The 21,117-nt window shown below is 48.8% G+C and overlaps 1 protein-coding gene across 8 annotated transcripts in view; it reads left to right on the top strand.

Annotated features, from left to right (window-relative positions):
* Positions 1-20,798, top strand: part of GART (phosphoribosylglycinamide formyltransferase, phosphoribosylglycinamide synthetase, phosphoribosylaminoimidazole synthetase) — a 35,052-nt gene extending 14,254 nt beyond the window's left edge. For 7 of the 8 annotated variants that reach the window (XM_040054831.2, XM_040054827.2, XM_040054828.2 and 4 more), the window contains 19 exons: positions 381-555; positions 1,190-1,301; positions 2,422-2,490; positions 3,225-3,350; positions 3,911-3,998; positions 4,296-4,381; positions 4,937-5,105; positions 5,615-5,846; positions 8,937-9,031; positions 9,945-10,054; positions 10,571-10,769; positions 11,786-12,034; positions 12,343-12,495; positions 13,738-13,941; positions 14,184-14,315; positions 14,869-14,999; positions 16,788-16,929; positions 17,867-17,982; positions 19,620-20,798. In XM_040054831.2, coding sequence (XP_039910765.1) covers positions 381-555; positions 1,190-1,301; positions 2,422-2,490; positions 3,225-3,350; positions 3,911-3,998; positions 4,296-4,381; positions 4,937-5,105; positions 5,615-5,846; positions 8,937-9,031; positions 9,945-10,054; positions 10,571-10,769; positions 11,786-12,034; positions 12,343-12,495; positions 13,738-13,941; positions 14,184-14,315; positions 14,869-14,999; positions 16,788-16,929; positions 17,867-17,982; positions 19,620-19,802 — 2,771 coding nt within the window. In that variant the 3' untranslated portion in view covers positions 19,803-20,798. Of the gene's footprint in view, positions 1-380; positions 556-1,189; positions 1,302-2,421; positions 2,491-3,224; positions 3,351-3,910; positions 3,999-4,295; positions 4,382-4,936; positions 5,106-5,614; positions 6,785-8,936; positions 9,032-9,944; positions 10,055-10,570; positions 10,770-11,785; positions 12,035-12,342; positions 12,496-13,737; positions 13,942-14,183; positions 14,316-14,868; positions 15,000-16,787; positions 16,930-17,866; positions 17,983-19,619 lie in introns of those variants that run through there. The other variant, XM_058419253.1, reaches the window with a different exon arrangement.
* Positions 20,799-21,117: the final 319 nt, after the last annotated feature.

The following is a 21,117-nucleotide window of genomic DNA, read 5'->3' as shown; positions in this document are numbered from 1 at the left end:
TTGTTAATTATTATCTTGGTAAAAAAAAAAAATTAAATTATAAAAAACATTATTAAAACATATTATAAACATAAAAAAAATAATGATGCTGGGAGATTTTCTGCTTAAACCTTTTGGCATCTTCATGAAAGACTCATGTTGACCTTTTAGCTCAAAAGTATCATAAACCAAAGAGGGATTGTGGTCCCTTCCCAAACCCAGCACATCCTGCAGTGGTGCAGAGTTACCTGCTCCTGGTTCCAGTGAGGAAAGCAGGCACTGCAGACACAGATGATTTCTTATTCCTGGCATTCTTGCTCCAAGGAATCGGTGCAGCCCTGGACTTGGCTGGCCTGAGTGCCGTAAATCACCTGGAGATTTATACCGTGCTTTGTGTTTAGGAATTGTGGATGACTTGACAGCAGCTGGCATCAGGTGTTTTGGCCCCACAGCGAAGGCAGCTCAGCTGGAGTCCAGTAAGAGCTTTAGCAAAGCCTTTCTGGATCGTCACGAGATCCCCACTGCCCGATGGAAATCCTTCACTGATCCCAAAGCAGCCTGTGCCTTCATCAACAGGTACAGTCCTTGGCATTTCAGACACATTCTCACTGCCAGTGTGCTGGATAGCCAAACCAACCCAGTGATTGCTCACGTGGGGATACCTTTGGGACAGAACATCTACAAAGGTTTCAGAGGATCACCTACCACGACTCCCTCAAACTGCAGCAAGTCTGGGAAAAATGGTTCCTCCTGCTCTAAAATGAAATGAAAGTTCAGTGTTCACTTCACAGGAGAATGTAGGACAAGCTGTTATTTTTCTGTCAGCCTGCCTGCTGGGGAAAGGCAGGGAGCAGCCCGGAGCCATCTGTCCTGGCTTCTTATCCCTTTTCTCTATGACAAAACACTCCGGAGAGTTACTCAGCAACTGATGATCTGCTCATGACAGGACAACCCAGGTGTCCCCAGATGGTACAAGAGTGAATTCCCAAATGGAAAGCAGTAATGAACAGTCAGGAAATTCCCTGGTGGGGAAAAGAAGCAGGAACTTTTCTCAGGCAGAGCATGACGAGAGGAGCCTGGTGTGATTTGTGTGTTATTCAATAAGGTTGCCATGAAAACTGAGGAGTACTTTGATCTTTCAACTCTTGAAACGTTCATAATGTCCTTGCAAGGGCTGTTTGTGTTGAATGTCTGTCCTGTGCCTTGGCAGTGCCACCTTCCCTGCGTTGGTTGTCAAAGCCAGCGGCCTGGCAGCTGGCAAAGGAGTCATCGTGGCTTCCACCAAGGAAGAGGCCTGCAAAGCTGTCACTGAAATCATGCAGGTGAGGAGGAATGTCTCACACAAAACCAGCTCCTCACCACCTCAGAGCATCCCAGATAGTCCTTATTTCATCTAACAGGAACTTGGCTGTAAACATCAAACCTTCTACCCTTTCATTTGGCCAGCTGTGAAACTCTTGTATTTATTGCTTGAGGTGCAGTCCCTGTAGGCTGAAATAAAACCATTCTCCATGAAAACCCACTCTTATTTCACTTATTTATGTAGATCCCACAGTGCAGGAACGGGAACTCAGGGATTGAGGTGGATCTTTACAAGCACCATTAGGACCAAGCACAGCACCTCAATTTAGTAGTTAGATTCTGCTTTCAAATGAAGTTCACATTGAGGAAGGATATTCCACAAATGTATTTGGAACATCAAATGGCTTGAAGTGAGGCCAAATGAAGCAATTTTATCTGCCCAGTGAAGAGCACAGAGCTGAGGCTCCCAGGTCAGGCCCTCAGCTGGTGTCAGCAGCACAGCATCCTAAAATTCCATGGAGCTCTGCTGCTCCATGGGAGACGTTATCTGACACACGTGTGCTTCAAGAGTCAGAGCATGGGTGCTGCAGTCACATTTTGGATCATCTGTGGTCACTGGACAATTCCTGTCTGATCAGGGCCCAATGTTTGTACAAAACACCTGCAAGTTTCTAGACACCCCCCAAAATCCCCTTGGCAGTGTGGGCTGGTTGTTCTTAATTTCTTAACTACCCAGAATATGCAGTCAGTGTTCAAACGTTGGACTGGGATATCAGAATCTTGCTCCCTTCCCATGTGTGGTATGAAATTGCACTTTTTTTTTTTAATGCAGTGAGAGTGCAGACTGGAGACCTGGCTGTCACTGCTGTTGGGGTGAATTTCAGAGCACAGAGCATGAGGAATTGCTCAGTAATCACAAATATCCTCTGCCACTGGAAAACATTCAGTAATAAACCCTGCAATTATGTAAGAATAAACAGAAAAGAGAACTAGGGATTTCACCACTGCTGACATCCTTGGGGGGAGAGTGGATTCATCATCTCAAACCTGTGCTGCATTTTTGGCTGTATTAAAAATAGGTATTTCTTGTTGTGTTTTCAGTAGTAGAAAGAGAACTGAAGAGATTTTGTTTCACTGTAGGATAAGAGTTTTGGCACAGCTGGGGAAACTGTTGTTGTTGAAGAGCTTCTTGAAGGAGAAGAAATTTCTGTAAGTGCATCTCACTGTAGCACTGGTTCTGCCTGTTCTAAATGGTTTGGGATTCACTAAGTGCCTTCACCTACAGAGTGGAGGATTTTATCAGTTAAATTAAAACCATGCCCTGCTGATAAATCAAATTGTATTGGTTCGAGACAGGCTTACTTTGGATCCTTGCTGGTTTCATAATTAGCATTGTAAAATGGTTTTGAGTACTGCTCCCATTAGTCCAGACAGGGAACATTACCCAGTCGGAGTGCACAACATCATCCACTTCCAGAAGATGCCGCAGGCTTGTTATTCTGGAGATGCTGAGGATAAAAACAACTGCTGTACAAATAATTTATGAATATTTCACAAGCAAATAGCTTTATCAGCAAGGAAAAGGAAGTCTTGAAAGGAATGTAATGCCTTCCTTCCGGGGCAGGGGCTGGGAGGGGAAAGGAAGAAGTCATTTCCATCATGCAGTATTTAAATTATGTTTTTTAAAACCTTTTGAGTGGTTCTTTTCAGTGTAACTGCCGATGGTATCATTTTTCTAGGTTTTACTAATTTCTAAAGGAAGGTCAGACAAAACGAGTCCCCGCTTCCTACTTTGAGCCCCATCATTTATTTTATCGGGGGGGGGGGGCAGAGCTTTATCCTCTTAAACATCCCTTTGTCACGCTGCAAATCCACTCTCTTTGCACCAATTGCACTTCCATTTTCAACATCCCCGGGAATTTTACCTCTCGTCCTTGTTTCAGTGCCTGTGTTTCAGTGATGGTGTCACCATTGCTCCCATGCCCCCGGCCCAGGACCACAAGAGGCTGAGGGATGGAGATGAAGGCCCCAACACAGGAGGGATGGGAGCTTACTCCCCAGCTCCTCAGGTGAGAAAGGATTGATAAGGCAGGGGAAAATGCACTGATAGGGAAGGGAGAAGGGACTGAAGAGGGGATGTTTCGCTCCAGCTGTCACTGAAGGCCTGTGGGAACGTTTCATTCCGGCACGAGGAGCAGGAGGCAGTGGGCTCTGCTGGGTGGAAAGAGCTGCCTGAAGCACACATGGCCAAGTGAAGTCCCCAGCTCCACTAAAGGGGAGGATATCCCCACTGAATTACTCGGAATTAGGAAGGGGGAAGGGTTACTCCTGCAACCTTCTATTTGATTGGGATTGAAGTGTTAGGGAATGCTGCTCATTAGAAGCAAGGGCTTAAACCCACGGTTTTATCTCGTGCCAAACAAAGCTGATGGTGAATTTTGGCTGTGGCTTAAGGTGGTTTGGGGTCTGTTTGATAGGGAACTTCTGCTGGCAGAAATAGAAAGAAAAACAGTCTTAGCTTTCCTTTGGAGTGAGCAAGAGACCATCCAAGAATTCTGCTTGGCTCTTAAAAACACAAAGCCAAGCCCTCCCTTTTTACAAACTCTGGTTTCTAATCCTTTTTTATTAGATTTCTAAAGACATGCTGCAGAAGATAAGAGAGACTGTTCTTCAGAAGACTGTTGATGGCATGAGGAAAGAAGGTGTCCCCTATCTGGGTACGTACAAAACCTTGGGATTTTTAATTATGAGGAGAACAACCTTTTATTTCAGAGTCCATGGAAATCGACAGAGGTCATTGCATCAACAGGGCAAAATTCCTCAAGAGAGGAGGAACAGAAAGGAAAATGTTCAAAAATAAGCTGTAAAACCGTGACAACTATTTCTGCCTGATTTCTTTTTACCGTTTCTCAAATTCACTGAGCACAGGTGGCAGCCTTTTAAACCCAGTGCTCAACAGCTTCAAAATAAGTGAGTTCCTGAGAGATCTTTTTGTATCATTTTTTTTGTTCTAGGTGTGCTTTATGCTGGATTAATGCTCACCAAAGATGGGCCTAAAGTTCTGGAATTTAACTGCAGGTTTGGTGACCCGGAGTGTCAGGTGAGTTATTTTGTACAATTTGGCATTGAGGCAGAAGTAAAATCTGTGACCATCTACCACTGTTGTCAATCAGATTTGGGGTGAAAAATCAGCTAATTGCACCGAGATTTAAAACATTTGGGTTGTGTGTTCAAGGTAGAAGGTCTGTTAGGAAATTGTTCCGTTCCAGAGAGGATTGCAGTAGGCTGGACTCAAATCTGGGCTTTGCAAGGGTCAGCTTGAGAAGAGCTCAGCACTTCCCTGTCTTTTCTGGAAAGGACTCTGGATTTTTCCTTGCTCCCTGTTGACAAGTGGAACAAAACTCTCAATTTCTCTTCTCCAGAACAAATTATGTTCTTTGTCCTCACCCTTTCCTGTCCGTATGTAACAATTCTCTTAACCCACAGAAATTCCCTTCAAGGACGAGTATTTTCTCAGATTCCACACTGTGCCTACGATGTGTGCAAGCACAATATGTGGACATGTTTAATGCTGGTTTTACAGCTGCACTGGTGTCTTTTCAAGGCCAGGGAAGACAGTGCAGGATTGGTGATTTGCTGCTGTGTGTTCCTGCAGGTGATTCTGCCCCTGCTGAGGAGCGACCTGTACGAGGTTATGCAGGCAGTCATCAACAGGAGGTTGGCCAGCTCCATGCCAGTCTGGAAGGAGGACAGTGCAGCTGTGACTGTGGTCATGGCTAGTCAAGGCTACCCAGGGCCATATCCCAAGGGCTTGGAAATAACAGGTAAACGGAGCAGGAGAAGCTGCAGGAGGCTCATTCCCCCCCTGGCCTCTCCCCGTTCTCTCCTGCTACATGAATCACTGGGACTGAGAATCACAGAAACCCTGGTTCTGGGTCAGCAGGAGCAGCTGAATTTTCACACTCCTCAGTTTATTCTGGTGTGTTTTCAGTTCTCCACACTGCTGTTATGTGATACTGGCACATTGATATCTAATACCTGCTGCAGTCAGGGGGTTCTGATCAGGGTTCTTGGGTCACACCGATGCTGATGTTTTGTGCTCTGGGCATAAAAACCCAGCTGGAATCAGACGTTGTGTGCCAGCTAAATGCCTCTCCCACGTCCCTGAGCACACAGGCAGACTTGTCTCCCCTCCAGAGGCATTTTTGACAGATTTATTCCCATTCCCCAGCAGGATCACCCTGACTCTCTGGTTTTCGGACACGAAGCTCTCAAAATCCCTTTCCCTGAGAACATGCTAACCGACAGCTGATCTTTCCCACCATACCCACAGGGCTTGCTAAGGCCAGGCAGCTGGGGCTGGAGGTGTTCCACGCAGGCACAGCCCTGAAGGACGGCAGGGTGGTGACCAGCGGGGGCAGAGTGCTCACGGTCACGGCCATCAAGGAGGACCTGCCCGCCGCGCTGCGGGAGGCCAACCTGGGCGTGGCTGCCATCCACTTCCAGGGGGCCATCTACAGGAGGGACATTGGCTACCGGGCCATAGCCTTCCTCAGGCAATCCAGGTAGATATTCCTGATCCCTGAAGCGGGAATGAGTGGTGTGGAAAGGATCTAAGCACGTCCCTGGTTGATATTAATAACCGGTGTTGATGTTCTGTGTAACTCTTGGTAGGTTTTAACCCCATCCTTGTGCTCAGCCTCAGCAAGATCAGCCAAAGGAGGAATATTTTGAATGCTTGATCCGTGTTCTTACTCTCCTGAATAATCTGGCTTAAACTACAGTGAGAAGCACACAGGAATGATCTGTGTTGCTGCAGTTGGCAGGCCTGGTTTAGCGAAGGTCAGCTTCTGCTTCTTGGATTTTAGATGGCAGCTTTTGCTCCGGGTTTGTCTTGGGCAGAAGTCTGATATTTAATATCATGAAATGTGGTCACAGCTCCAACCTGCCAGAGCTCCAGGAGAGTTTGGACAGCGCTCCCAGGGATGCCCAGGGTGGGATTTTTGGGGGGGTCTGTGCAGGGACAGGGGTGGGACTGGATGATCCCTGTGGATCCCTCCCAGCTCAGGAGAGTCTGTGATTTTATATATGAACAAAGTTCAAGCTGGTTTAGTGGTTCTTTTTAGCTTTTAGAAGTGGTTAAAATTACCTTGAACCCCCTACCTTGCTGGGATTTACATTTTTCTGGGATAGCTGCCTAACAGCAGCGTAGGATGCTTCCCTTCTTTCCATTCTCATTCCTTTAATTAGCACAGTATTTACTGTAAGACTCTGGAGATCATATGGGTGTGGGTTGTTTTGGTGTTTTTTTTATAGCAGGGAGTCCTGTTGTCTCTTTAATGTTCCTGAAAGCTTCTTGCAGTTTTTAAACTCATTTTTACCTAATCAGAAACTGCTCTGCTCCCATGAGCTCCTCACATACCTTTTCCCAAGGGGTGATTTTGTAGGCTGGCAAGCACATCAGTGACAGCTCTGTTGCTGCTGGCAGCGTATCCTGATCAGTATTTTGTAAAATTATCATCAATAAACTTCCGTAAAGAACAAGGGCGTTGGTATTTAGTCTTCTTTCTCTCTCAAGTGCTCTGCACCTGTTGATGAATTGATGTGAAAAGGTGGATTTGGGAGAAAAACCCCGAGGTCAGTGAGGAAAGAGGAGGCACTTTGCCACCCCCAGCTCCTGGGCCACAGCCAGCAGGGTTCCTGCCTGGGAGGATCCCTGGCTGCACAGGGAGGCTCCTGGGGGCTCTTTGCAGCCCTGGAGGCTGCTCCAAGTTCTGCTCCTGAAAGGGCACAACAGTGGGGGTGCTTCAGTCCCAGGATCCCCAGGATGGGTTGGAAAGGACCTTCAAGCTCCTCCTGTTCCTGCCAAGGGCGGGGACACCTTCCACTGTCCCAGGGTGCTCCGAGCCCCGTCCCTTTGGACTCTGTGGAGGAAGGGGAATGGCTCTGCAAGTTAGGATTCACCTCCTCCTGGCAGCCTGGCAGCATTCAGTCCTGAGGCATTTCACCTCAGGAAAATAGCCAGGACGCTTAGTAAAAAATACTCCAGAAAATGTAAAGAATGAAAGATTTATTTAAAGGATGAAAGCAGATAGGGAAAAAAAAAAAAATTAACAAATTTGAAATGCTCTTAAAAACATGGTGAAAATCTGGTGGACATTTATCATCCTCAGACTGAAAGGGGCTGACTTTGATCTCTGGTTGTTGCAGGCCAATATTTCCTTGAGCCTTATTCACAGCCTGAACAGCTGCCTGTGGCAATTCTTGTCTTCTTGCCAGTTTTTGGACAGGGATATGCTGTGAGTGCAGACACCTTTGGATTTTCCTGGTAGCGCTGCTCCTGGGCCAGTTCTTCTGGCATCCGAAGTCTTATCAATTCCAGATATTCCAGCAATGATCTTCACAACAGAAATACCTTTGATCCTAAAAAAACCCCCTCCATCTTAAAATAAGATTTAATAGGCAGAGTACAAAAATCTTTACTGCATTTAGTGCAGCTGTAGGCATTTGTGTCTGTCTCTTGACTTTTTCAGTGTTTGCTGAATTCTTCACCTGGTTCCCGAAATGGTTTTTGTGGATTAACTGAATTTTTTATGCAGCTGAATCAATTTTAATTGAGTTTCAGTTGTTTTGTTGTATCTGTCCTTGTTAATCAAGAATTTAAACTCCAGGCTGAATCCCATCAATAGGAGAGAGAAAACAGGGATGGATCTAAAATAGGGATGCGCCTGGTTCGTGCCATTAGCAGCCTGGGAATAACAACTGCTCAACTGGCACGAGCTGTGTTTGCTGGAGTGAAAAGTCATTAAAGTCCCTCTCTCCAAAATGGAAAGGTCCCTCTGTCGATGTGAGCTGGTGCTTCGTGTCCCCGGGGAGCTGTGGGGACACACAGGTGACACCAGCTTGTACCAGCGTGTTGATCTTACCTAAACCCCCCCAGAGCTCTCAGACATCTCCTGCTAGATTCCTGAGCCCCACCTCAGGAACCTGGCTCTTTCAAAGGAAATATAAAATACATTCTTTAATAGAAAGCCCATTGAAGTAAGAAAGAGGCGTGGCTGCCTCTGTGGTGGGATCACTCCAGTGAGAAGGAGCCTTTAAGCTACAGCTGTAAAACTCTGGAAGTGTCCTGGGGGTCGCTGATTCACCTGAGACTTTGTGGGTGGAACAGTGACTTGAGCTTAGCCCTGCTCTGACCCAGCTGTGCACTTTTGTGCTTTTTGGTTTGCTTTGGTTTTGGTTTGGAGCTTCCCCACTGACACCTCAAGGCCTGGAGGTGGCACTCAGAGCTCTGGGCTGGGGACAAGGTGGGGATCAGTCTCAGCTGGGACTCCATGAGCTGGGAGGGCTTTTCTGGGATTCTGTGTCCACACCAGGGATTCAAACCTTGCAAAATCGGGTCCATGCTGCCTGTTTTACTTTGTTGTCAGGGGTTTGGTTGTTGGTTTTATTTTGGGATTTGACTGTATGATCCCAATGCTCCGATATCATCTTCAGAACTCTGGAGTTATCCACGTCCTGCTCCTGGCAGCCCCTCCTCGGAGAGCAGGATGGGATTCTGCGCAGTTAATCCACTCAGGGACGTAAAGGAGTAAATATTATTTGAAAACACGTTCAGTAATCAGCTGCCATCCCATTTTTCCCCACTCTTCCAGAGGCCTGACTTACAAGAACAGTGGGGTGGACATTGAAGCAGGGAACACTCTGGTGCAGAAGATCAAGCCCTTTGCTGCAGCCACATCAAGGTCAGGTAAGACAAGAACCTCCTGCTCCTGCTTTGGTCACTTCCTGGCAATGAGGTTTATCAGTCGATCTTGATTAAAAAGCTCATATTTTTGTGTCCTGCCTGTTTCTAGATGACACAAGAAAGTCTGTGGTAAGCAAATGCCTGTGATTTTATTCCAAATGCACGGTTTTTAATCCCCAAATGGCTGTGAACTCCATCTCCAGGGTGCCAGGAGTGTTAGAGAGCACAGTGTAGCACTGTATAAGGATAAATGCAAGGAGCAATCCCACCATTCAGTGCTGAGTTTGATTGCATGAATTATTTTTTCTTGCCCAGTGAACTCTGTCGTTTGGGGGGATGAACACTTAGGAAGGTTATGAGATGTAGAATTCTTGAGATAGATGTGGAACACACATCTTTTGCTTGGTTAAATCAGCGCTGATTCATCCTTGTTTTTGGGGTTCAGGCACATCTTGCTCTAGCAAGTCCTTGTGACTCTTCAGACAGATTTAAAATACTCATTTATGAAACAGGCCTGCTATTTCAAATTAACTGAGAACCTTCTAATGATGTCAGATATACACAGAGGACAAAATACAGATTTTCCCACACCAGTACAACAATCTTACCACAAGCCCTTCCTGTGTTTCAGAGAAACACTCAGTGCGAGGGGGAAATCTGTCAGTCACAGGAATTACTGGCTGCTCAGTCACCAAGCTGGGGATTTTTAAGCTTAGTCTAACGATGAATTAAAAAAACAAAGCCAACCTAAGCAGATTAGGATCTCCTCAGTGAAGAGGTTCGAAATGGCAGAGAAAAGCTTCCTGGTGACAAAGCAAAGTTGTGTTGACAAACCTTGGAGAGAATTGGTGGTGGAGATGCTGGAGAAGGCCCTGGAAGTAAAGCTGGGCTGTTTCTCCTGTTTCCTGGCTGGCAGGCTGCAATGCAGAGCTGGGAGGCTTTGCTGGGCTCTTTGACCTCAAGGCAGCCGGTTACAGAGATCCCATCCTGGTGTCCGGAACCGACGGCGTCGGCACAAAGCTCAAGGTAAGCTGCAAATCCACGCCAAAGAAGGAAAAACAGCGCAGGAGGGAAAATGTTCGATCAGAAAATAGCAGTTGTCTCGTAAAAATACCTAAAAAAGGGGATGGCAACCGAAATTGCTCTTCTTCAGGCGAAAGAATTAAATTCCTGTAAATAGCCAGAAGTTGGTATGATGCCTGGCTTTTAAATATTAAGGATACAATCAGGAAAGGCAGAATCTCCCCCCTCAAAAAGGATTACTTGATGGGGAAAAGCATTTAATCCCAGGTTTGCTGTTGTGTTTGGGCTGCAAGGAAACCCTTTTGCAGCACAGCTTCCTTCTCAGTGCCTTTTGGATTTGCCAGCAGAGACGGGAATAATTCCTGAAGAGAATTAGGAGACGATAATAAACAAAGCTGCTCCTCCAAGAACACCTGGAGGGGTTTTGGTCCGTTTCTCGTGATTTTGGTCCCTTCCAGACCCTGGCTGACGTTCCAGGGGCCTCGGAGCTGGTGCCAGGGCTCTCCCCGTGTCTTGCAGATTGCACAGGAGTGCCAGAAACACGACACCATCGGGCAGGACCTGGTGGCCATGTGCGTCAATGACATCCTGGCCCAGGGGGCTGAGCCCCTCTTCTTCCTGGACTATTTTGCCTGTGGCAAGCTCGACGTGGATGTGGCTCAGGGCGTCATTGCAGGAATTGCTGAGGCTTGCAGGAAGGCTGGATGTGCTCTTTTGGGTAGGAACGCTTCTCTGAAAAAATCTTCTGGTTGGTTTTAACGTAGTTGGTTTCCTGCTCTGTGGAAGAATCTGGGAGGAGTGAAAAAAGCAAAGTGTTTCGTCTCTTTGCTTTCAGGGAACTTAATCTGAATCACAGTGGAAGGAGACGGTACTTGAAAAACTTAGGTTAAACTTAGATTAGATTTAGGTACAGATTTAGGTTGGATGTTGGGAAAAGTTTCTGTCCTTTTTTCCAATTTTTTAGGGAAGTTAGGAACACAAATCCTTTCTCAGTGGGTGTCGTTTTGGGGCTGTTTTTAAGCTTTAAACAAGAGGCTCTTTATGCCATGGTTTACTTTTTTTCCTGCATGAACTGTTGGTCAGCTTTATGTTTGTTTTAAGGTGTTCTCTGCATTTACCGAATATAATCACCCCATTCACGCTGCTGCAAGGTCTGTGCTGGGTGAGACCTTCTGATGAAACCACCAAAATGTCAAAATTTTATTTCCAGTTCAAGACTTTCAAACTCCACAGGCCGTTGTGCAAGAGCTGAACCTCCAGCTCAACAAATTTACCTCATCCTCATACCCTGCTGATTGTGAGGGGGTGAGGGCTCACCTCCTGCCTGGTTTTGCACAATTAACCGTGGATTTAAATGTTGGATGGCCAAGCACTTCTCCCCATTTTGTCCCTTGGTTTCTCCATCCTCCATTTGATCCAGTCCTTATTAAATACAGCTGAAACCCCAGGACTGAACAAAGCTGAAGCTGGAGCACAGGGCAGGGAGTGAAAAGTGGGAAGAGGAGAGCAAAGGGCAGGAATTTGCCCAGAGCAGCTGTGGCTGCCCCTGGATCCCTGGCAGTGCCCAAGGCCAGGCTGGACACTGGGGCTTGGAGCAGCCTGGGACAGTGGAGGGTATCCCTGACCATGGAATGAGATGAGCTTTAAAATCCCTCCCAACCCAAACCATTCTGGGTTTCCATGGTTTAAAGAAAGGCTTTTTCAACACCTCTTTGCTGTGTTTGTGGTCCCCAGGAGGAGAAACGGCCGAGATGCCGGGGATGTATCCGCCCGGGGAGTACGACCTGGCCGGCTTCGCCGTGGGCGCCGTGGAGCGAGGGCAGATGCTGCCCCAGCTGGACAGGATCGCTGAGGGGGATGTGATCATTGGGGTGGCATCTTCTGGGGTCCACAGCAACGGCTTCAGCCTCGTCAGGAAGATCGTGGAGAAGTCCTCCCTGGATTTCTCCTCCCGCGTCGGCGTCTCCGGGGATCAGACGCTGGGTACTGCTTCCTCCCGTGTTTTCCAACACCTGGCACAATTGTTTTGTCTGGCCCTTTGAAACTTTTCTCAGGCACCCCCCAAAAAAAAATCATTCCATCTCTAGCATATTTTCATCTTCCTCTTTTCCTGGGAGTCACGTGCGCAGGGAAGAAATTAAGGGAGGGAGGGTAAATTTAAAAAAAGGTAGATGTTTGTGTTTCTCCCTTAATACGATGCTCATTGCAATCCAAACTGCTCTTTTGAGAGCTCCCTGATTTTATATTGATTCCTGTTCCTCTCTGTGCTTTTCCCCCTCTCCCCTGGGCAGGAGAACTCCTGTTAACCCCAACCAAACTCTACAGCAAGACTCTGCTGCCCGTGCTGCGCTCGGGCCACGTCAAAGCCTACGCCCACATCACTGGAGGGGGCCTGCTGGAAAACATTCCCAGAGTTCTCCCAGAGTCCTGTGGTGTCGTTTTAGGTGAGGAAAGCTGTGGAAAAATCCTCGTGCTAATGTGGATTGCTGTGGAAGCCTGTGGACATGGGGCCACAGCAGCTGATTTGTGCTGTAGGAGCTGGATTTGTCTGTCCAGAAATGTTTGAGTTTTTCCTTGTACCTGAAACGAGAGCCAGTCAAAAAACTCCTTGTGGTGGAAAGACTGCTCCCCATTGAGTTCCCTCCCCTGGTGGTGGTTGGGATTGGATTTCTTAGGACACTTGCAAAAAGGAAAAAAACCTTACCGGCAACCCCAAGTCAGCTGTCACCATTTGCAGTTCTCTACATAATTATTGCTAATTAAATGCTACTCGTGAAGTTTTCAGTTAGCATTCAGAGGTGGTTGTGAGCTCAGGGACAGCTCCTCCTGTTTGGCTTCGTTCATCCTCTGCACCCTCCCCTCAGGTGTGCTGGAAGGGGATTTCACTGCTGGGGGAGGCGAGGCGTGGAAAGGGAAATGGCTGGCACAGGTTGTGGGAGCTCACGGGGTTGTACAGTAAAATAAGGAATTACTAGTGAATTATGAACTCAGGAGCTGCACATACATCATTTCCCACTTGTCCACTGATAAATATTTATGTGTATATGCACCTCTGCTCTGGAGCCAGGCTGGGAGAGTTGGGAATGTTCAACTGGAGAGGAGAAGCTCCAGGGAGAGCTCAGAGCACCTAAAGGGGCTCCAGGAGAGCTGCAGAGGGACTGGGGACAAGGGACAGAGGGACAGGACACAGGGAATGGCTCCCAGTGCCAGAGGGCAGGGCTGGATGGGAGATTGGGAATCAGGAATTGTTCCCTGGCAGGGTGCTGAGGCCCTGGCACAGGGTGCCCAGAGCAGCTGTGGCTGCCCCTGGATCCCTGGCAGTGCCCAAGGCCAGGGCTGGGAGCAGCCTGGGACACTGGGAGGTGTCCCTGCCATGGCAGGGGTGGGACTGGGGGGGATTTAAGGTCCCTCCCAACCCAAACCCTGCTGTGATTCCATGAATCTGTAGAAAGTGGGATAGAACCATTTTAAAAGAGAACATGACCAAAAAGAAATTTTCTATCCTTGGAATTCCTTTCCAGTGTTTTGTCCAAAAGCATTTTTGTGCTGCTGTAAATCATCCTCAGCTGGTTGGAATTGGGGCAGTGGAGGATTTTTGTGACAGAGTTTGCCTCTTAATACCCCAACAACTGTAGTCCATTGGTAGCAGTTTCCACTCTTGAGCTGTCATTTTCAATTCTCTTCAGATGCTCTCACCTGGAAGATCCCTGAAATCTTCTGCTGGCTCCACAAGGAAGGGAACCTCTCTGAGGAGGAGATGGCTCGGACCTTCAACTGTGGGGTTGGAGCGGTGCTGGTGGTGCAGAAGGAGATGGCCCAGCAGGTCCTCAAGGACATCCAGGGGCACGAGACCGCCTGGCTCATCGGCAAAGTGGTGTCCCTACAAAAAGGTCACTGCACTTGGATTTTCCTTGGGAGGGGAGATGATCAGAAAGAAAAAGCAGAGGGAAATTCCCTTGTTGTGAGTCTTCATGAGGTGAAAACCTCTTCGCTGGCACCTCCCTGACATTTCTGGGGGTATTGAACTGACAGTTCAGTTTGTTCATCTCTTCCTGCTTTCTCCTCTCTCTGTTTCTTCCTTTACTGACACTTTGTTTTGCTGGTTTTGGGGTTTTTCCTTGTACCTGCTCAGGCTCTGACAACGTTAAAGTCCTCAATCTCCATCGGGCCCTGCAAGCAAACAGGTCCCTGTGTGTGCACAGCCACATCCAGGGCAAGATCCAGGCTGGCAAGGTGAAGGTCGCTGTCCTCATCTCTGGAACAGGTGAGAGTTCTGCTCTTTGCTGCGCTGGAAACCAGGCTGTGGAGAAGGGAACTTCAGCTTGGGTTTAAAATCCCTGCAGTTCTCCGTGGGCACCCTGACAGGCAGGCAGGAGAGGTTTTTGTGCTTGATGTCGGTCACAAACCTCTTTTTAACCTCTGCTGCAAACTGTGAATTGCACCTGTGTTCAGTTTATCTCCGAACCTCTGCACGTGTCCAGATTCAGGCTCCCACTCTGGTGCCCTGTAGGAACAGCAGCAGCATTTCAGTGATAGATCAGAATTTCTTCTTGCCATGTAGGCACTCCAACTATTCCCAGTATTCCCAATTACTAAGGCCATCAATCCAGTGCTATAAATTACAGTTTCCAAGTGCAGCTGCCAGGAAAGGCCTTCAGCTGTCTGAATCAGCTCCCAGCAAGATCAATTAAAGAAGGATTACTGTTTCATCAGAGCTGTTTGGTTTGGTCTCCCCCACAGTGCTGCCTATTTAAAGCCTCTTCCAGCTGTTCCCTGTGTTTATTCTCAGTATCCCTGAGTTGTTTTCTCTCCCCCAGGCACAAACCTGGAAGCCCTCATCAACAGCACCAAGAAAGACACCAGCTATGCACAGATAGTTCTGGTTATCTCCAACAAAGCTGGTGTGGAGGGGCTGAGGAAAGCTGAGCGAGCTGGGATTCCTACCAGGGTGAGCATTTCCTTTTTGTAATTAGCCACCATTAGCTGGGACTCCAGCAGGAAGGTGCTAATGAGTTTTTTGGGGTAACACATGGGCTGACAGGGAGCCTTGGCTTTTCTGTTCTGGTCTGTTGTGAACTTGTGCTCAGGGGCAAAGTACCTGACAGCGAAGTCCTTCCTTTTTTCCTTCTCTGCCAGCATTCCTGATGCTTTGGGGACAGTTGTTACATTTAACCAGCGCAAAACTTTCAGTTACAGCTTAAACTTTGTCAATTGTTTGACTGTAGGGCATTGACACTGAAGTACCAACCTATTTTAGTTTGGAATAGATCTGATTTTTATTTCAAATTGACCTGGTGGTTCATTTGAATGGAATAGAAAGGGGGGGAATAGTCAGTGGGATGTTCCACTGACTCCCTGGATGTTGCCTCAGGCACTCCAGGAATCATTCCAGGTGCTCCCTGAGCTTCCATGGATTTTGTGTGCCTTGCCTTTGTATCGCAGATCTGAAATGGTGCTGTTGTTACTTAGAAACCTTTTAGAGTCACTTTTCAGTGCTCAATACAGACACAGAGAAATTGGGGCCCAAAGCTTTGCTCCTTTAATTGTGCTGGGATCTTTCCTGGTGCTCCAGCTCCTCCTTGGGAGGACACAAAGGGCACGAGGGAATTGTGGTGTGAAGAACACAGAACCACAGGCACAGACTGGCTTGGCTGGGGAAGGACCTTAAAGCCCACCCAGTTCCAAGCCCAAGGTTTTTATCAGGGGGAAGGAAGAAACCAGTGTGGAAGAGCTGATGGTCCTGGGGGTTCAGCTGTGGAGGGAAAGGTGCCACAGGCACAGGGCAGAGGCTGGTTCAGCCCAGGGCTGGGCTCTGTTCCCAGTGCCTGCTGTCCCTGCCACCTGAGCAGCCCTGGCTTTTCCCAAACCACCTCCTGCTGGCCATTCACAGGTGCTTCTACTTCAGACTGGATGCTCTAAGTGAGGTAGTGCTGCCTTCTTCCTGCTTGGATTAGCGGATAAATCCTGGATGGAAACCACATGACTCAGGCTGGGAGAGCTGGGGGTGCTCACCGAGAGAAAGGAAAGCTCCAGAGCCTCTGGCAGGGCCTAAAGGGGCTCCAGGAGAGCTGCAGAGGGACTGGGGACAAGGGACAGAGGGACAGGACACAGGGAATGGCTCCCAGTGCCAGAGGGCAGGGCTGGATGGGAGATTGGGAATCAGGAATTGTTCCCTGGCAGGGTGCTGAGGCCCTGGCACAGGGTGCCCAGAGCAGCTGTGGCTGCCCCTGGATCCCTGGCAGTGCCCAAGGCCAGGTTGGACACTGGGGCTGGGAGCAGCCTGGGACAGTGGGAGGTGTCCCTGCCATGGCAGGGGTGGCACTGGGTAGGCTCTGAGGTCCCTCCCAGCCCAAACCAGTCTGGGATTCTGGGATTCCATGATTATGGAGTAGGGGCTGGTTTAGGAGTTTGTGATCTGCCTTTTTTTCCAAGCTTTTCTGGTATAGTTTTTGCCAAGATTCAACTGCTTACGACTGCCAGAGGCTTCAAAATGGGTGAAATCTTTGGGAGACTTCAGGATGGCTCAAAGCCCTGCATTTGTAGGCTGTTCCACGGTGTCCAAGTGCTGGGACCCAGAGCCGTGGGCTCATCAAGCCAAACTTGTTCATGGCAATGTCCATTCTCTGTGTGAGGAGGAGCCCAGGCTCCGCTCTGTCTGTCAGCTCTGCATTAAGGAGCTGCTCTTCCTGCCGCAATTCCCACCACATCCATCTCCCTGTGCTTTGGGCTGCCCCAGGTGATTGAGCACACGAGGTTCCAGAGCCGCGCCGAGTTCGACAGCGCCGTGGACAAAGTCCTGGAGGAGTTCTCCGTGGAGCTGATCTGCCTGGCCGGGTTCATGCGCATCCTCTCGGGTCCTTTCGTCAAGAAATGGGAAGGTGAGCGCTGCTGGGGGGGCTGGGAACGGACACAAAGGCACTTCAGAGCTCGGCCCCAGGAAAATGAGAGAGGGCACCAGGTTAAACACCGTGATCTTCAAGGTTCACTCCCAACCCAGCCCATCCTGGGGCTCTGTGAAATGAGACTCATCTCACAAGGAAAAGGATGAGAGGGAAAGGCAGAGCACTCGTGCAGAGGCTGGAGGAAGCCAAGGGCAAGCACAGCTCTGGTAGTCTTTGATTTCTTAGAAAATGTTGCCAGGAAGAGAGAAGAGTAGAATGGAAATACCAGAAAGAATTACATAAATAAAATAATGGTCATAGAAACCCTGGAGAAAAGGAGGCTCAGGGGGAACCTTGTGGCTCTGCACAAGCCCCTGACAGGAGGGGACAGCCGGAGGGGTCGGGCTGTGCTCCCAGGGAACAGGGACAGGAGCAGAGGGAACGGCCTCAGCCTGGGCCAGGGGAGGCTCAGCTCGGACAGCAGCAGGAATTTCCCCATGGAAAGGGGGCTCAGGCCTTGGCAGGGGCTGCCCAGGGAGCTCTGCAGTGCCCATCCCTGCAGGTGGCACCTGGAGGTGGCACTCAGTGCTCTGGGCTGGGGACAAGGTGGGCACGGGGCACGGCTGGGACTGCCTGGGCTGGGAGGGATTTTCCAACCTAAATGATTTTGTGATCAAAGGACAAGGTGCTGAGGGAAGAAACAGCTACATCAGCCAATTAGTCATTATTAATCCCTGGAGAAATGCGTTTAGCCATTAATTGTAACTGCACTCTCTGGTATTTCAGACACTGCAGCACCTGGGGCTGGCTGCTGGTGTCTTCCAAAACTTGTGAAAAATCCTATTCACAAATGCTTTTGTTCCTGTGTTGGTTATGGCCCTTTGAACTGCCTGGTCAGTGCTAACAGCCAATAACCCCAGCTCTGCTTTCCCAGGGAAAATCCTCAACATCCACCCGTCGCTGCTGCCGTCCTTCAAGGGAGCGCACGCGCACAGGCTGGTGCTGCAGGCCGGGGTCAGGGTCACGGGCTGCACCGTGCACTTCGTGGCTGTGAGTACCTCCTGCAGCTCTGTCACCCTCCCTTTGGAACATTCCCACCTCCCTGGCTCTCTGTGATCCTTCAGGCTGAGCGTTTTCACCTCAGAGCCCGCTGGGAATGCCCTAAACCCTTGTGTTCGGTCACCTCCCCTCTGTGTTCAGAACTTTGTATCTAGAGGTGATGGAGATTTTTATTGTCACCACACTGTGCTTGAGTTTGCTGAGTCTGGAGAAGGGATGGAATTGAATAATCTGTCCAGGAGTTCAAGCTTTCCTTAAGGGAACTTCTTCCCTAAGCATCCCACTGCTGCCTTCCACCCACTGGAGTGGGGGAATAACTAATGTAAGGCCTTGGCTATGCCAAAGGCTTTGTTAAGGCTTTGGCCCAGCTTCCTGGATTTCATCCTACAACCTGCCTTGTTTCTTCTTTCATGAAAAAGAAAAAACAGGAACAAACAAGCAAAAAAGAAAAACCCAAAAAACACCCCCCCCCAAAAAACTCACCACAAACAAAAAACCACTGGAAATGACACAGGATTTGTTAAACAACCCACGATGTTTGTGGGACCAGAGAAAAACTTGACAATTTATGCTGGTCAGACCCTAAGTAAAGAAAGGGCAGAGATCTCAGCTTCAGAGCCACAGTTTTCTGGCCAGGGATCACTGGTTCCTTTTTGGCCACTTCTCAGGGTTCAAAGATCTCTCCTCTGGCTCTCCTCTCCCTCTGCTGCTGGAATCTGTCTCAGGATTTTTGCCTTCTCTTGGAAAAAGAGAGTGGAATCATTTTTCTGGATAGAAAACCGCATTCTTCTCTCTCTGCCATGACTTGGGGTTTCTATCTGTGCCAACTCCTGTGAACAACCCCTGGCCAGCAGGGATCTGCCCCAGCAATGTTCAGGGAAGATCTGCTGGATCCCTGTCCCTGCTCTGTGCAGCCTTTGGCTCATTCCCCCTCTGCACTCCATGTCCTCACCCTGCCTCTGGCTGATGGGGTTTTCTGGAACACCTGTTGCTCCCTGGTGTTCTGCCTCCCTCCTGTGTTCTCCTCTGAACCCTTCCCAGGCCACAGCCAGTCCTGGTACCTGCTCTCCCTGCTCCCAGCAGCCCAAATCCCAGATCTGCCACCCCACACATCCCTGAGGCACCGGGTGCTCCCGGGGCCCTTCCCTCCTCTGCCCCCCCTGTGGCACTTTGACACGGGCCAGTGATTTTTCAAGAAGTTATAGCTAAATCAGTCCGTGGCTAGTTTCAAAACTGACAGCTAATGTAGCCACTAAAGAAAGACTGTTCCTTATAACAGCATTTCCATACGAATTCTAATAAAAACTCCTCTCCCTAACAATTAACAAAAAGATCATATTTAAACAGTAAAACTAACTAAAGATCTAAGCCCCGTGATTTTTATGCTGTTAGTAATAAACTGAACACTTGTTTGGGGAGGAGTAGTATTTTGAAAGTTTCGTTTTCCTTCTTTTCTTTGAACATACGCTAACAAGTCTAAAATTTAAACCTGCTTGACTTTTCCCCTAACCCTATCTCAACAACGGACTCCTAACAAACGCTCCCACCGCTCCGCTACGTCCAGCAAACGAAATTCAGCGAGCGCAGAACCGCTCCGTCCCCCTGACCCGTTGCCGTTTCCTTTCCAGGAGGAGGTGGATGCCGGGGCCATCATCTTCCAGGAGGCCGTGCCAGTGAAGCCGGGGGACACGGAGGCCACGCTGGCCGAGCGGGTGAAGGAGGCCGAGCACCGCGCCTTCCCCGCCGCCCTGCAGCTGGTGGCCAGCGGCGCCGTGCGCGTGGGAGAGGCGGGCAAGATCTACTGGAAGTAGAGCCGGGGTTTCGGGCTGGCCTGGGGTTGTGCCCTTCATCTGCCTCGCGGGGCTCAGAGGTTCCAAATCCCAGGGAAGCCACCAAGGGGAATTTCGGGGCCGTTCCCAGAGGGAGCAGCAATGGCTCCTCTAAGTGCTTCTGGATTTTTAATCGCTTCCTCGGCCAACAGTTTGGTTCTCCATCGTTTTCTTGACGACCCAAATCCAGCCAGGTGGATCTCAGCAGCCCTAGGGGGGGACTTGGGGCCATCAGGGCTGTTCCCTAAGGAGGACTCTCCTTGTGCTGGGAAGTGCTGCTGAGGGAAACTACAATGGAAGAAACAGACAAAGGCAGAAACCTCCACTCTAAAAACCTCATCAAAGCAGGAAAAACTGGCCTCCCAAAGCACCAATTATTGGATTTTTCTCCATTTGCTCCCTGGTTTGATGGTGGTGGATCTTGTCCGGCCCAGACCCTTGACATACCCTTGTCATTTCCAAACCTGAACCCGCTGTCCATCAGATGTCAGCAGCATTCGGTGTCTGCTGCCCCTTTTTTCCTCAGCATTCTCATGTGAATTCCCATGAATTCCCCTCAGATTTGGGGTTTCTGTTTTTTTAAGTGAGCGAAAAGACCCGACACAAAACATGTCCTTGGCTTGTGAGCCATTCCTCAGGAATTCTGAAGTGCCTTTATTCTTGGACCAGTGTTTGCACCTGGAATAACGCTGAGGGACACCCAGGAATTATGAACATTTGGAAAACAATTGGGGTTTTTGTACAGCTCAACACTTGTGGTTGTCTTTTAATATTTTAATATAGTTATAAAACTGCTTTAGTGTTGTTACTGAAAGGATCAGGTTTCCCACACACAAAGCAGAGGAGGCGGTTTAGAGCTCCCCTTTAACACAGAGAAAGCTGATTTTATTCTGGGCTCTGATGTCCTGATGGTACTCTAATGTTGGCATAATCATCTCCTTTGGGATTTGAAATAAAGCCTAATAAAGTTAAAAAAAAAAAAAAAAATCAATCTACGGCTCTTTCCTTGGAATTGATTTCCCAGGGCTGTAGGGGCAGGAGGGAAGGGGCTGGACATGGTGTGGGGGCTGTGGGTCAGTGGGGAGGTCACACAGCTCCAGCCAGGAAAAGCAGAGGAAATAAAGACTTGGAGGGGTGAAACCACTGTCTGTGCAGGGAATCAATATCACATTATTGATCAGAGCAGTTGGGTCACTGCCAGAGAGAGCAGCAGAGGGAGATCTGTCCCAAATCCAATACCCATCTTCATCACAGGCCCCTTCATCCCAACTCTGATACTTTGCCATGTGAGGCTGAT

This window comes from Hirundo rustica, chromosome 2 (assembly GCF_015227805.2).
Source record: "Hirundo rustica isolate bHirRus1 chromosome 2, bHirRus1.pri.v3, whole genome shotgun sequence".
Classification (NCBI taxonomy): domain Eukaryota; kingdom Metazoa; phylum Chordata; class Aves; order Passeriformes; family Hirundinidae; genus Hirundo; species Hirundo rustica.
Note: the sequence above shows the minus strand (reverse complement) of the source record. Positions and strands in the feature narration are given on the sequence as shown.